The sequence below is a fragment of the Neocloeon triangulifer genome, unplaced genomic scaffold (genome assembly GCF_031216515.1).
Source record: "Neocloeon triangulifer isolate White Clay Creek 2 clone unplaced genomic scaffold, ASM3121651v1 ptg000013l, whole genome shotgun sequence".
In the NCBI taxonomy this organism is placed as follows: domain Eukaryota; kingdom Metazoa; phylum Arthropoda; class Insecta; order Ephemeroptera; family Baetidae; genus Neocloeon; species Neocloeon triangulifer.
In genome coordinates this window covers 7,033,575-7,048,438 of record NW_026775555.1, presented here as the reverse complement: position 1 = coordinate 7,048,438, position 14,864 = coordinate 7,033,575, and the positions used below count along the sequence as shown (strand labels likewise).

At 36.5% G+C, this 14,864-nt stretch overlaps 2 protein-coding genes across 14 annotated transcripts in view; one reads left to right on the top strand and one right to left on the bottom strand.

Annotated features, from left to right (window-relative positions):
- LOC132198550 (potassium voltage-gated channel subfamily H member 6) overlaps positions 1 to 14,864 on the top strand; it is a 164,977-nt gene that overhangs the window by 6,868 nt on the left and 143,245 nt on the right. For 12 of the 13 annotated variants that reach the window (XM_059622614.1, XM_059622615.1, XM_059622613.1 and 9 more), the window contains exon 2: positions 9,844 to 9,995. In XM_059622614.1, coding sequence (XP_059478597.1) covers positions 9,844 to 9,995 — 152 coding nt within the window. Of the gene's footprint in view, positions 1 to 9,843; positions 9,996 to 14,864 lie in introns of those variants that run through there. The other variant, XM_059622621.1, reaches the window with a different exon arrangement.
- Positions 1 to 14,864, bottom strand: part of LOC132198552 (TWiK family of potassium channels protein 18) — a 35,492-nt gene that overhangs the window by 2,694 nt on the left and 17,934 nt on the right. The window contains exons 2-3 of the mRNA XM_059622626.1: positions 14,132 to 14,496; positions 13,544 to 13,802 (exon numbers count right to left, since the gene is read on the bottom strand). Coding sequence (XP_059478609.1) covers positions 13,544 to 13,802; positions 14,132 to 14,335 — 463 coding nt within the window. The 5' untranslated portion in view covers positions 14,336 to 14,496. The remainder of the gene's footprint in view (positions 1 to 13,543; positions 13,803 to 14,131; positions 14,497 to 14,864) is intronic.

The window sequence follows — 14,864 nt, the reverse complement described above, 5'->3', positions numbered from 1 at the left end:
CCCGCGCGCGTATATAAAAGTTAGCAAAAATTGCATGGAAGAAGAAAAAAGAAGCAAGGATTGAGGAGAGAGGAAAGTGGCGAAAAATAATAGAGTTCGTGAAACGCCTCATTAGCCCGGTCAATGAGCTCCTCTTGCTCGGTGAATGATTTTCATTTCGCGATCAAGTAGCGGTGAAAGAGAGTTTTATCAGCTGATCAAACGATCAGAGAAGAGAGAAAGGAAATATATTTATATGTCTGATGCTGAAAGTATAGGAGGACGATTTCCATTCTATTTGCGAACGCTGAAAGTTTCTTTCGGTGGGAAAAAAAATCGCACACTCGGTGCCAACAGGGAGGGAGAATAAAAAGCCACAAAATAACGAAGTGCCTTATTGATCGACGGCTCGGTGACGTCGCGATAGAGGTGCTCTTTTTATCTCGGGTGAATTTAATTTTAATACCTTCCTTCAAGGTGCGGGTGGCAAAATTTTAAATGTCTCATCTGCGAGGAGCCGCAGACTCGGCGGAATTGCAGATCTCTTCTAATCAGCGCACTTCAATTTATTGATAAGAAAAAGACTGAGCCATTAAACTTTTAGTGCTCGTTTCGACGGGAGTAAAAATAACTCCAGACGTCTAGAGGAAATTCAAATTGCTCGGATATTTCGCCAGCGTTTCGTTATATATCTCACTGTGTTTGCAATTTTTCATGACTTTGTTTATTTTATTTATTTCCCTCTGAAGAAAAATGTGGAGCAAAAAAGCAGTCTTTCATATTTCCACTGCACATCTTGGTTTTAATTGGCGTGTCTTGAGAGCAAACTGCATTATTATTATTTCCCTTGCATTGTGATGTGCGGGTGCTTTTTGTTCTCATCTCCTAGCAGTTTAATTAAGCTCACTCTGGCTGACATGAAAGGCACCGAGGCAGGTGAATGCCTTCGTGTTTTTGACGCGACTTTTGATCCGTCTTCATCAGCCTCCACTTCTCGTTCTTTTCTTTGTGTTTTTTCCCTCTCTCGACGTGCACAATTATAGAAATTGCAAAACGACCTACATTTCCTAACAAAGCTCTATAAAATTACCCCTGTGTGACCAGCAACGGATTAATTTAATCTGCGTGGAGAATGTTTTGCATTAATTTGCGCGAGTAATAAAAGAACGTGTGCGCAATTCCATTACAAAGGGAATTCGCCAGAGTGCTTTTGCTAGATAAAAAGAAAAGTTAGTGCAGTCACTTGTTTGCTGACATTTTAATTCGAAAGCTTTTTGCAAAAATAACTGCGCAGTTTAGGAATTTATTTTTCTTTTCCGCATAAATAACAGGACATTTTACTTATTAATTTGAATATATTCAATTAAACTGTGGAGAAATTGATAATTCTGCAAAATATTATATTATTATTGTTAAAATGTCAATTATTTAAATTTAAAGCAGAAGTTAAAGTTTTTAACAAAAAGACGCCTTCGATGAATTAATGTGTGATTTTTTTATCTACACTGATTTGTTTTATGTGGCATGATAAAAGTTTTGAAAATGAGAAATGAGAGAACTTTACGAAAAGTAATTTTTTTTAGCTCAACTTCATCTCCTTCTTTTTAGAATGTTCTTTTGGTAATTTTTAATTGATACTATGAAATAATATCAATGATTTCATAATTTAATTAAATTCAATGCCGATTTTCCACAACATTGGTGGACTAATTTCATATTATATTAAGTATATTTTTCTCTCTTTCTGGGGTTTATCTAATTGAGTAGCAGTTCTACATTAAAATTAATTTCAATTTTAAGGTGCATTCTTAAAAAATCCAAATTCGAAGTAAAATGAAGCCCGATTTAATATTATTTGAATAGGTATTCCAATGTTTTATCTCATAAAAAAAGGCCAAAAACGTGTCGATGCGATGGCCTAATCCTGCCATAAAATTGGCTCGGCACTCCACGGACGTCACATTTTAATTTGGGTTTGTTTGGATCGACCGCTGCAAACAAAATTTGTTGTCGGCCGGCCGGCAGGTTCTCGTCGTTCCCACATATAAAACTGACGAGAGCGTACAATTTTTCACATATTTTTTCACGCCGTCACTTTAACACGTTATTTTTTTGGGAGGCGCCGCAAGTGCGAAAATCTGGGTGTTGGCTTAGCGGCCAACTTTGTGGCGCGGAGAGGCTTGCGAGAGAGATAGCGGGAAAGAGAGCCATCCATCACCGACGCACGGTGTCAACGAAGCGCGCGCGCTCTATTCACAAATAATACCCGCGCGCACCCTGTTTCGAAATATATATATGCACCTCTAGATTATATATTTTGGACGGAGCGAACGGCCCTTATGGCTGCAATTGCAATTCGATAATCCCCAGTGTGCCAAAGCCACGCAACCATTTCGCCAATGCTTTGTAACTCAATTCTCAGCCTCGGGTCCATGCACGTGGTCGGCTATTGACTACCGCCCGACAATGAACCGCTGCCGAGCTTGCTAATTTTTCGCTGTCCACTCACGCAGCGTGCCACTTTCACAAACAGAGAACCCTCGCAGCGCCGGTGGTCGACTCAATTCCAGCTTGGCTGAGGTCAACGTTTCATTATTTGGAATTGACGCGTGTTCTCTTAATGAAATGACATTTGATGAGCTAATTTTGTCTGAAAGCTATGTAAAAGTTTTAAATCAAAAGTACACAAAAGAAAAATTGTTGAAAATATTTTTTTAAATAAAGTATAAACTTAAATTTCAATGTTAAATATTATTATGTTTTGTAAAATTTATATGGTGAAGCTCGTTTTCAAATACTAATGAATTCATCTGAAATAAAGTTTAAAAAAATCTAAAATGTATGCTGAATGCTGATCTTTATTGTAAATCTTCTTCTTGGTCAACAACTCCCAGAGAGATATGTGCTCTTATTAAACCTTTATCAATATCTTAATTCGTTTATGGAGAAAAATAACATTATTTCACCTTTACTTGTATCACGTCACGTTAATACGGTTTTAATGTGAGGCTAAATAGTACTTAAGGACAGAATAAAGGCGGAATAATCAAAATAGCATAAATTTGCTAAAATTATAAATATTATTTTTATATATCATTGCCGAAGCATGAAATTTTGAATTTAATTGAATATAGGCCTCTCGATGGCTATATATGCTAATGTGCATGACCTAAATTTCAGGTTGGAATTAAAATAAAATTGATGGTAATATTGGGCGTTTTATGACTAAACGGTCTTCTAAATAGCTTAAATTTGCTAAAATTATATATATTAGTCTTAAATAGCATTGCCGAAGCATGATATTTTTAATTTAATTGAATATAGGCCTCTAGATGGCTAAATAAGCTAAAGTGCATGACCTAATTTCCAGGCTTGTATTAAATTAATATTGTTGGTAATATTGGGCCGACCATGACTGAACAGTGTTCAAAATAGAACAAGTTACTAACAGTACGACTGATTTTCGGCAAATTTTCTATATCTCAATATTTTTTTTTGTCGCGAGGGTTTTCCTGCCAGCTTTCGAATTGGACAAGTGTAATCGTGAAATAATAAACAAGTGAACAAAAGAAAACACACACTCGAGCGTACTCTTTTTCTTAATTAACCGACACGCGAGAGCGCCTTTATACAAATGTGCATGACATATCGCGAAACACAAAAAGGTTGTTTATAAGCCGCGCGCCTCCTGGAAAGAGACGAAAGCTGAAAAACAAAAGGTGCCGCGCGCACGCTGCGCTCTTATGGAAACCGCGAGTTGCAAAAGTTAATGTACACATGCAAAATTAACTCTCCGCGTGACGTGCGTGCGGGGGGCTAATAATTTACTCAAGTTCCCTTTTGCCGACAGCCAACTTTGTCTGTTAATTAATAAGATTTTCACTCGTCAATAAATTAAGTTTTAAAAATAATTTTAATTTAGTTTATAATTTACAAAGAGCAAATTTCCAAATCTCACCGTGCTTTAATATAACAACACCGAAATGTAATGCTTATTTTGTTTCCTTTTTCATATTATTCCTTTATCGATGATGTGTGTACGCTAGTAATAATAATAATAAAATTCAAAATCCACAGAGTATTTTTATTACATTAGTATTTGAAGCTTTGCAATTGAATTCCAAAACTTCATTTATTCTCCATTGAATAAATTTAATTTAATAATAAAAATTATTTCACATCTAGCAAATAAGTTTTAAACTGGCAAATCTTATAGAATCTTCAATTGCTTTCAGACTATAACAAAAACAAGAAGCACAACTAGCCCGCACATTATTATGGCTTAAATTTACTTGGATGCATTAATAATTTTAATCGCTCCATGCAGGCGAACGTCAGGCTGAGAGTACGCGACTAATAGCAGTTTAGAGTAGTAGAGCGGGGAGAATTTGCGAGTCGCATTAATTGGCGAGAATCACCGCTCTCTCAGTCAGTCTCGCTCGCGTGTTTCTCTGTCTTTGACACGGCAATTTATTTCAGCGGCTTCCAGCTAGCGAGTCCCCGCGGCTCGTCTTGTTTTTGATCGAATTAATATGAGGCGGCGAGCATTGTGCCGTGAAACCACTGCATAATATCCAACGCTCCAGCGAGCAAACATCTCCAAAATGAATCCCGATCCGAAATGAAATAACGTTTCAAAAGCAAGTAATTTTAGTATTCATGAGAAAATATTATTTGGATTATTTGCATCAATTGAATATATGGACTTCGTCAACAAAATATCGAATGGTTTTCAAAGAAATTTTCCTTTTCAGATAAATCGTTTATAATTTTCAAAGATCATTTTAATTTTTAATTTGATTTAATTTGCAACACCTCATATGACGAAAATACAATATTGCACTATATTAACTTGTTATCATTAAGATTTAATTAAATTAATTATTATCACCTATTTTGTCTTCCTCTATAAATAAAGAAAAAAAATCCCGTTACCATTCAAAATAAAGGTAAATTCAACTTTTTGCATAATATCTTGATTCTATCAGGAAATGAAATATATTCTACAGAATACAAATTGGTTTCCTTGCTACATTTTCAGACATATTTCTCCAGACGTGCACGTTTTTGTGTATTTATATTCAGGGCTTTTATTCATGGGCAATTTTGCCCAAAGCGAGTGAGATGCGCGCCTCTCTTTCGTTGGGACGTTTTTTGATTGTGAGATACAAGAGCAGAGCCAAATCAAATAATGCAAGAGAAGAGAATCTTCGCAAATAAAACACACACACATCCTTCTTTATCCTCCCTCTGCCGCCGGATTGATGTGACGATATTTCATTTCTCTCTTGCTGCCATACATCCCCCTTGCTTTCTGCACGGCTTCTCTGCGTCCGTTGATTTGCAAGGCAAATCGCAGCGATTCCTCAATGCGAGAGCAGGCATTTTAATAAATCAAATTCTGCAGTTATCCCTCTGTCTTTTCGCTTGTGCGCGAGAGACACACAAATTTCTCTATACACAAAATATTGTGCTTTGTGAAATTTTATCCTAATCCGACAGCTGCCGCGATTCTTTTGAGGTAATGCGAACACAAGGGAAACAATTCTGGAATAGATTCGTTTTTTTCCAAAGTGAAAGGAAAGAAAGACCACAGAGGATGTACACAAAAGAAAAGCAGGCAGAAATTGCGAATTCATCCACGTCCGCTTGCAGAGTCTGGGAATAAATTCGCACGTGTTTGAAAACATACACATGGAAAAGGGCCCAGTTAGTCGCGTCAATAATCTCACTGCTTTTTCATAGACGATTGTATGCCACGGAATTTCCACACAAAGGCCCGAAAAAGCTTTAGCAGCGAAGGTATGAAAAAATTCTGGCAAGGGAACAACTCCAATTTTTATTAACTGATCTCATAATTATGCAAACTGATGCAAAACCAGAAAAGTTGGCATGAAGAAATAAATATATCATTCACAATCTTCTTCTTTAACTCTACCCAGATTTAAGAAATAGAAAATTTATACTTCAGTTATTTGATACGAAATTTAAAATTGAGAAAATAATTACAGCCAAGAATTTTTATTAAAAAAGATACAAACCCTCTTTATTTGCCATTCAGCTTAAATTATAATTCTAGAAATTAAAATTATTCAAATTCAAAAGAACTGATTGCTGCAGTATTGAATTTTTCATTTTACTCAAAATATTTTAGGTGAAATTTAAATAGTGGCCCTTATTAGGCTAATTTTCCCAATTAGAATAAAGTTTGTATAATTGGAGAAAGGAAAGAGATTTTTGTAAAAATTACTTTATCATTGATCATTGATTTCTTTACCCGTTCATATATAGTGGAAATTGGGAATTATCTTTTTTTACTATAATTTTTTCCCAAAAATTATATTTTTGTATGAAAGATTGGTGGTGTTCCCTTATCAACAAAGCTTCGCAAAACATATCCAATAGGTCAGAGCGAGCGAGAGACGGTCTCAAAAACTGCATTCTGCCTCATTTCCACTGCTTAGATGTTGGCCCGGCCATTGTGCACAACTTTTGAATGATTTATAACTGGGAGCTGCATAGAACTAACTCTATTCACTTTGGCGTAGAGCCGCTCTGCCTCCCCCTGCCTCCCGTATCGCGATTTATACACGAGAGATGCATCGAGAGAAAATCCGAGGCCGTTATATTCGCCGGGGAAAATGGCCTTATGCTCGCTCGGCTGGCTCGAGTACGTACTTCATCTTTTTTCGTACCAGAGAGCACAGACGCAGCAGCCTAAAAAGTTAATCAATAAAGGAATGTCGCTGGCGTCAAAGCCGCAGAAAATTCTTTGCATGCTGCCGCCGGAGACTTTGAGAGGCAGCAGGCGCATTTCTCACAAGAAGCCGCGCCAACCCGGTTTAAAGTATATAAAAAAAAAAAACACCAACGAAATTTCACGCTTCTAGAATTTTGAAGTGTTTTCCTCTAACGACAATGTCTCTAGGTTGTTATTTTTACCATGGGTGTTTTAATTAGAAAAACAGCAATTACATTTCTTGAATAATCCATTATTGCTGGCTGAAAAAGTGGATTATTTAATTTAGCCTCTTTATAATTAGATGAAAATTTTCAGACAATTCTTGTTTAATTGTCAGAGAAAGGAGAATATTTATAGCTGAGAATTAAAAAGATGATATAAACTAAAAAAGATTCACCTTTTTTAAACGAAGACGAGAATTTAAGAAATATTAGAGAAAATTTTGCGCTATTGAATTTTTAAAGGCTTCAAACGTCATAAAATGGAAGCTAATTTTCAAAAGGGATTAATTTTAATAAGAATGCGAGATCCAAGCAACTCATAATATAACAATGAAGAGATTATTTTAGAGGTTTGCAAAAAAAATTGGAAATCACTTTTTTTTCTATCCCTCTCAAGCCAGATGATTTCATCCATTACATGCCCTCAATATTATATTATTATATTACTTATTATTCTTATATTTATTGTTACTATTTATATCCTGATGCTATAAACATTACAATCACATTAAAAATATTTTCGTTGTCAGATGCTGGCCAATCGCATAAAAAATTAATAAACCTTCATCTTTTGTAATAACTAAAAATATTTTGTCATGAAAAATTCATACTTGCTAACTAATGAACGTAATTGTTCAACTTTTGCAAGTGCAATGCTAGTTTAAAGTAAGTTTAGAGCACCGACCGTTGCCTAATGGAACAGTTAACGACGCTTTTTTTACTTGGCTCTTCCATGCCCAAGTCTAATCTAATCTGCAACGCAAGGTGCACGTCCCAGATTCCTTGTAAATTACAATTGCTCGACCTCGCTCGCTCACTTCCTCGGCAAAGTAAGCGTGCGGACGAGGATCAACGAACTGCTCCATCAATGCACACGAGAAGAGAGAGGGGCAAAAAGAAGATGCCGCTCTCTCGATAAGGGTTGGTTCTTACCCCGCGCGCGAGTCGGGGGCGGAAATAGAGCAACAGGGCCAGCAAGAAAAGAGCCTCGGTCTCGAGCGTCTTTGTTCATCGCCATTCAAGCAAATGAGCCGCCGCCGCCGCGAGTGCATTTTGCTGCGAAATGCTTTTGCTACTTGTGCTTCCCTCACACAGGTCATTAATCGCGATAAGCGGCGCGCGTGGAATTGGAACACATACACAGTAGTGCGCCAAGTATAGCAGATTTCCTTCCAGCGCGAGGGCAATTTTCTTAAATTATACGCCTGCAACCAATGCGGGACATGTTTCAGGGCGTCCCATTTGTTTGGCTGATCCGGCAGAAATGCGAATCTAATTGCCCTAATAACGCTTGCGGGTTTATACGGTTGAAAACAATCTGCTGATTTATTTAGTTTTATCGACGATTGGTGATAAAACAGAGTATTTTATAGTTCAGAATTATTCAAGATTTAGCATTATTTGCATTTCATTGATAAGTCAAGTTAACTGGATTTGTTTAATTATACCAGCTATGATAAAATAGTTAATTTAAAAGTTTTCTTTTCTGCAGAGTACGAAACATTATCTTTATTTATTATAAAAAATAAATTGGTTCATAAAAAAATGTCGGATTTGTTTTGCAATAATGTACATAATATTTAATTGAAATCTTATTTTTTTTTTCAAATTAAATAATATATTATATTGCCATTATTTTTCTTTTGAAATAACATAAATAAGACGTATTTATTTATGAAATATTTATAAATAAATAGATTATTGTTTTTTTTTGTACAAATAACGGAGAAACTATTATGAACTATATCTGGCAATTTCTGACGATTCACATGCATAATATTAACAATAATTATCAGATGCATAAAATGTGATGCTAAATTCAGATGAGATATTTAAATAAAAAATGTACCCTTTTCAAGCTAATATTTTAAGTAATAATTCAATCCGCTGTATTGATGAAAAGATCATAACTGAATTTTGTATGAAAGGTCAAAAGGTTCCTGCTTAACAAAAGCATGAATTTAAAATTTGAACCCGGGTACAATTTTTTTTTCTCGTTCCTTGGAAACAGCACTAATGCATTAAATATGAAGAACTCGCTTTGTTCCCCTTTGATTAATGTACTTATCAAGGGTCTAATTAACACAAGGGCCCTATTACGTGTGGACGCACACATAGGCAGGGTGGAGTATCATTTCGGGACGGTTTGTATTGCAAATCCAACAAAAACACACTCTCGCTCTCGCCAGCAAAAGGTCTTCTAAATTCATTCCGTGTGTTTTTACGAGCGCGCAGTGCCGTGGCCAAGATCTGTGCGATGCAAATAAAAACACATGGAGAGCGAGAGAGAGAGACCATCGGCCGACCGACAGAAAAAAGCGAACGAGCAAAAAGGTCAGTTTATATTTTAGCAAAGAGAGAGAGAGCGGAGAGCACACCATTAGGCGGCCCTTTGCGCGTGTTATTGTTGCCGAGGAGAAGAAAGAAGAGCGGCTCTTTTCGCTCGGCACCTACTTTTTCCGGTAATTTTATATTAGGCGCGACGTGTTTTTTCATAGGTTGGCAGCGCAAATGTTCCCATGCAAAGTAGTGTCTTAGGGTACCAATCGAAGAAATTAATGTGATGAAGGCGAAAAAAAGCAGCTATATGTCTAAAATCTCGCCAATTTAATTCGCTCCTATTCTTTGTAACTCAATTCTTTGTAACGGTCAAGACAACCTAACGAAAAAAATTAAAATGTTTTAAAATTTACAATTATCCTTCACTTAGAATTAAGAAATAATGGATTTTAATTTTTAAAAGAATTAAAATTAATTTAAGCTAAACAGTAATTCTTAAATTGTTGTGCTCCTTTTTTGTCTGGTGCAAATCTGAATTTACACTTTTTCTTAATTGAATAGAAAATCTCTACAGCATTATTGAAAATAATCATCATTTTAATAAACTTGTATGAATTTCAGTGGCAGTCAGTGGATCGCAGGAACCAGAGCCCTTGCAGAAACCAAAAGCGCTGGACTGTTTTTGAGACACCCACTTATCAGGTGGGCAAACCCGTCATCATCAGCTGAAAGGCGTCCTGGAAAGAGACCAGTCAGCGCAGACCTTCTCTCAGGTAGAATTTTTTATTATGATGATCAAGTGAAGGGGTTTTGCTGCTGACGCTTCTTACAATTTTTGAGTTTCGTACCGAATTACGACACTCTATATAACAAGTCAGTTCAGGACGCTTTCTTTTCTTGCAGTTCCATTAAAAGTTTGAATTGCAAAAATGTTCACGCGTAGAGGAATAAGCTGCATTAAATTGCAAAAAAAAATATTGTTTTAATTAGAACTAAATGCCACTTTTACAATTGATCTGCACAGTTTGGGTCAGGTGGCGTAAATCACTGGCCGCAGATAAAGTGGCTTGATTCGTCTGGTATTTTTAGATGGATCCTGTAAATACAAAAATCTTTGGCAATTTTAAGCCTTTAATAGCTTCTTGCCTGCTGTATCTTGAAATTCTTGCAGATTTTATGAACATATCATAATTATATGAATCGATTTGAAGATCAAAAATATTCATCTACTTTTGCAGCGTCATTAAAATCGTTTTTAAGATAGATGAAAATGAAAAAGTTGTGACTCAGATTTGAAGAGCTTAAAATGAACATTAACTATACAAATATGTAATAATCAGTTTTGTCTGTGGAGAAAAAAGGTCTATCAGAGTCTTTGAAAAGTAATTTGTAATTTTTTAGTTAATTTACCTTGATTCCATTTAAGACTGGCACAAAATTTTATAAAAAAAACTTTAAAGGTTTAGTACCGAAATCATAAAAAAAATTTTTTTTTGTTAATTTATGTTTTCCAAAGAAGGAATGTCGCTTTAAAATGTACCAATTTAGTTCTGACCAAAATATAGAAAAATATTATGTGCTCCGTTCTTTTTAAAATAAAGTTCAAAAGCCGCCCTTTTGTTCTTGCCTCGCCGCGCCTCCAACCCTCGCTCGCGGCTTTTCAAAACATAATCTTTCGAGGTTGCCCAACTCCAAGTATCCGGATCGTGAGGAGGTCTGCGCCTACTTTACCTTTTTTATGCCTGTTTCTATGCCTTAGCACCAGCCGAAAATTCGCCCTCTTCCGTTCTCACTCACTTGGCCTGCCCGTTAAAATTGGGTCCTTTATTGTGTGCTTCTCAGCCGAGTACGTAAAGCAGCCTCATTGGCAGAGGGTTATAGATTCTTAGCGCAGAGAAAAGTTTTGGCAGAGCAGGAAACTCGTTTGCCGTCGACCGCAAAACCGCAGCCTCACATTTTCTGAATTTGCTTGTGTGCAAATTGCTCCCTGCTATGCACGGGCAAGAGGTTAATTGCGAGGCTTGCAAATTTAAAACAATTTTCACTGCTGAGAAAATAAGTATAATTAGTTTTGTTTTGAATTTAATTTTATGCTCAAATTATTGGCACGTGATGCAAAATTGATTGAAAAAAATAATTTTCATTTAAAGATAAAAAATTTGGGGTAAAAATTCTAAGGAAAATAAATTATGAATACACTGAACTGAATATGAAATCGAAATTTTGCATAATTAATGCTCCTCTTCGACGTGAAGCGGTTGGAATGTTCCGAGCCCATTCATTATTATTTTCTGTGCTGCACGAAGAAGCCCTTTTTCTTTTTCTCTTCTTCCCTTTCCCTCTGCTTCTAGCTGCTGCACTCTCATTAAAAGGCGACGCGGAAAAAGCGTCGGTTTAGCACTGCTGGCTTTAGAGTCGGCCGGTCGCCTGGGCAGTCAATTGGGAAAAGCATGCTCCAAATCCACACGCGCGTGGCAAAAAGGGGTGAAAAAGAAGAGGAAATGAGAGATTTGGTGACCGGAAAATGGCGCGCGCCGGATATGAACTCTGCCTTTAAAGGGCAGCATCAGACACACCATGCAGGGCTGTTGTCCGATAAAGCTCCGTGGTGATTCCATATTTAATATTTCATATAAAGTAAATGACTGTAGCTGGAGGCACTGAGCGAAAAATAGGGGCTGACTTCTGAAGAAAACAATTAACAACGACGCTAGGTCCTTTTCCGGAGCAAACAATTTAAGGGTTGGAGTTCAGCGACAATCTCATATGTTATCAGGAAAGGAAAGTAATATTTTTTTGGATTTTTGGTCAATCTTGAATGAAATTTATTACCAAATTGAAAACTAATTTGCGAATTGTTAAAAGTCATGTTTTATTAATTGCTATCAATTCAGTTAATTAAAATTATTTATGAATGAATAATAACCTCATAATTGTCGAGAAAAACACAATTAATTATTAAAATTTTAAAATTGCAGAGAATATATCTTTGCGTTTAATGATGAAAACATATTAAAAAATACTTAATTAATTTTGGGCAAAATTATACAAGATTAATCAACTTTCTAAAATTTCCTGAGTGGTGTCTGGTCTATCAAACATTGTTAAAAAAAAACAATTTTCTAACAATTGCTCAAATTTTATGGAATATCTTAACTTCAATTAGCTTTGAATCCTATAAATGAAATCCCTTAAATGAAATATTGATATTTTTTTTTAAATTGCACAAAATCGATTTTGAAACTTTAAAGTATCAACCGGAGCTTCTAGTGTGATTGGTTTTTCAGAAACTCACTTCTCTTTTTCGGAAAAGTGAAAACTTTTTACACGATTTCTTAGAAAACTGCATCACTCTGTTTGAGAGTAAATTGCATTTGGCAGGGCTGATTCTGGTGATAAAATCTTAATTGAAAAGAAAATCCTCTCTCTCTTCGCAAAAAGCAGTCCTCTGCTCCCTTCGGCGAGTGAAAAGAAGAGAAAAAGTCTGCTGGTGACGCTAACTCTGAACAGCCCCCAGTTTTCCTCTGCCCTGACATCAAAAAGCAATGACGCGGGGGGGATAAAACTGCGCCTTTGTTTTCGCAGGCGCCGCTCGCGTTAATTATGATTGATTCGCGGGTGGGCGCGGCCTTCTCGTATAATTATTGGCCAATTTTGGCACTCGACTGCAGCCGGGGTGTTAATTTTTCAATTACCTGCGTCGTGTGGATTGTTTATCGACGCAACTTGTGTCACACGTATATAAATACATAGGCCGGTGCCAAAACATGCACGACGCTCCCGTGCGAGTTGGAGCGAAACATCATCAGCAGCAGCCAGTTCGTTTAGCACATTTCGCAAAATATGTTTTTTTCATGTGTGAGAGCGCGTGGAAAAAAGGGGAGAGAGAAAAATAAATATTGCATGAATCGCTCTTGACCCGGGGCGAGTTTGCCGCAAGGGGGAATAAAATTGCAGTTTCGGCCGTTTTTACTTTCGCATCAACTGACGCCTAAATTTACGAACTCCCACTCAATATGCGCGCTGCCTGACAGGGAGAGCGAGAGTTATCCTGAATATTGGCGGGCGTTTTCACCTTTTTGATGGGTTTCAACAAGCCACTTGATCAGCTTTTCGAGTATCTGCTTTGCCAAACACAAATTCCAAAGATTTTTTTTACATGTCTTTCCATAATTTAATGTCATTTATTTTTATTTTTAACAAATTTAAGAATTTCAGTAGTTTTTATCATAATTATAATTAAAAAATATCGATAAGGGAAATTTGTTAAAAAAAATGATATGCCGACTTTCAAATGAAAAATTAAAAAAAAAAAACTCACCAATTGTTGTGATGACGGTGAGCGAGTAGAGGAACGCGCCTGAGAAGGACCACTGAGACGTGTCCGAGAGGTCTTGGACGTTGTCCACGCCGTCATAACCCTTGTTGATGGCCTCTATCACCTCCAGCTGGAATTTGTAGATCTCATTAGCGGCCTGCAGGCGCCACTCATCCTCCTCCAACACGTTGAACTTCTGCGTAATTTCCCAAAGCTTGTCCCTGGTCTTGTTTCGTGCCGCATGGATGTCCTCGATTGCCTCCTTAACGAGAGAAAACAATGGCTTTCAAAACACTATAAACTTTGAATATAAGCAAAGGTTGTAGAAAAGAAAATATGTACTTAATGAGATAATAAATGAGCGCTTCTTTAGACTAGAAACTATTTTATTTATTTTTTAAAATAATTATAAATTGTATGATATTGTTTAGTTAAATTTTTTTTCATCTCTTTTATTACATTCATTTTGTAATTTCAATAATTAAATATTTAAATTTTTTACTCCTTGAATAAAATTATTTTTGGGAATATTTAATTTTTTGCGAGCTTCCAAATAATTAAAACATTAAATTTTAACTAAAAAATTTGTACCTGTCTATCGTCTGAGGCCTCGTTGCCCTCAATGGCCTGGAACATGAAGGCGCCGCAGATGGTGTAGCCAACGACCAAGCCAATAATTCCAACATTGCTGAACATGAACGCGATGAACTCGCGGATGAAGTCCTTGATCTTGTCGCAGGTGGTCTTGCGCTTCCGGTACCGCTGTCTGTGCCTCGAGGACCGTTTTCGCTCCATGCCAAGCGCGGCCTGGACCGTCTCATAATATTGACCGTGACCTGGGGCACCGCAAGAGTGTCCTCAGGCGGCGGGACGGGCCGGGTGTCCGCACGAGTCACACATCTCTCCATTCTGCTTCATAGGTGAGCCAGATCTGCCACCCCCGGTTGCATCGGCACCTGAAGCAAACAATTTCAATCAACCGAAAATATGAATTATAATTTTATAATTGTTGTTGTTCATTTGCCTAAATTGTTACATCCCATTGTTTACATTTAATTGTTGAAAACAATTTATTTGAAAAAAAAGGAAATAATTTTGAATCGGAGGCAAGCAATGTAATTCTATAAATTATCATTAATTAAAAACTTAAAGAGCAGCTTAAAATAAGTATAAAAAATATCCAAGTTTGGAAATTGTAATAATAACACAGAACTAATATAATTATGAAAATGGGGGGCATTTTTTTTAACAAGATGCTTAAAATAATTTTAAAATCTTTATCGACTTCAAGGTTCAAAAACGTTAAGAAAATGTACATCCTCAA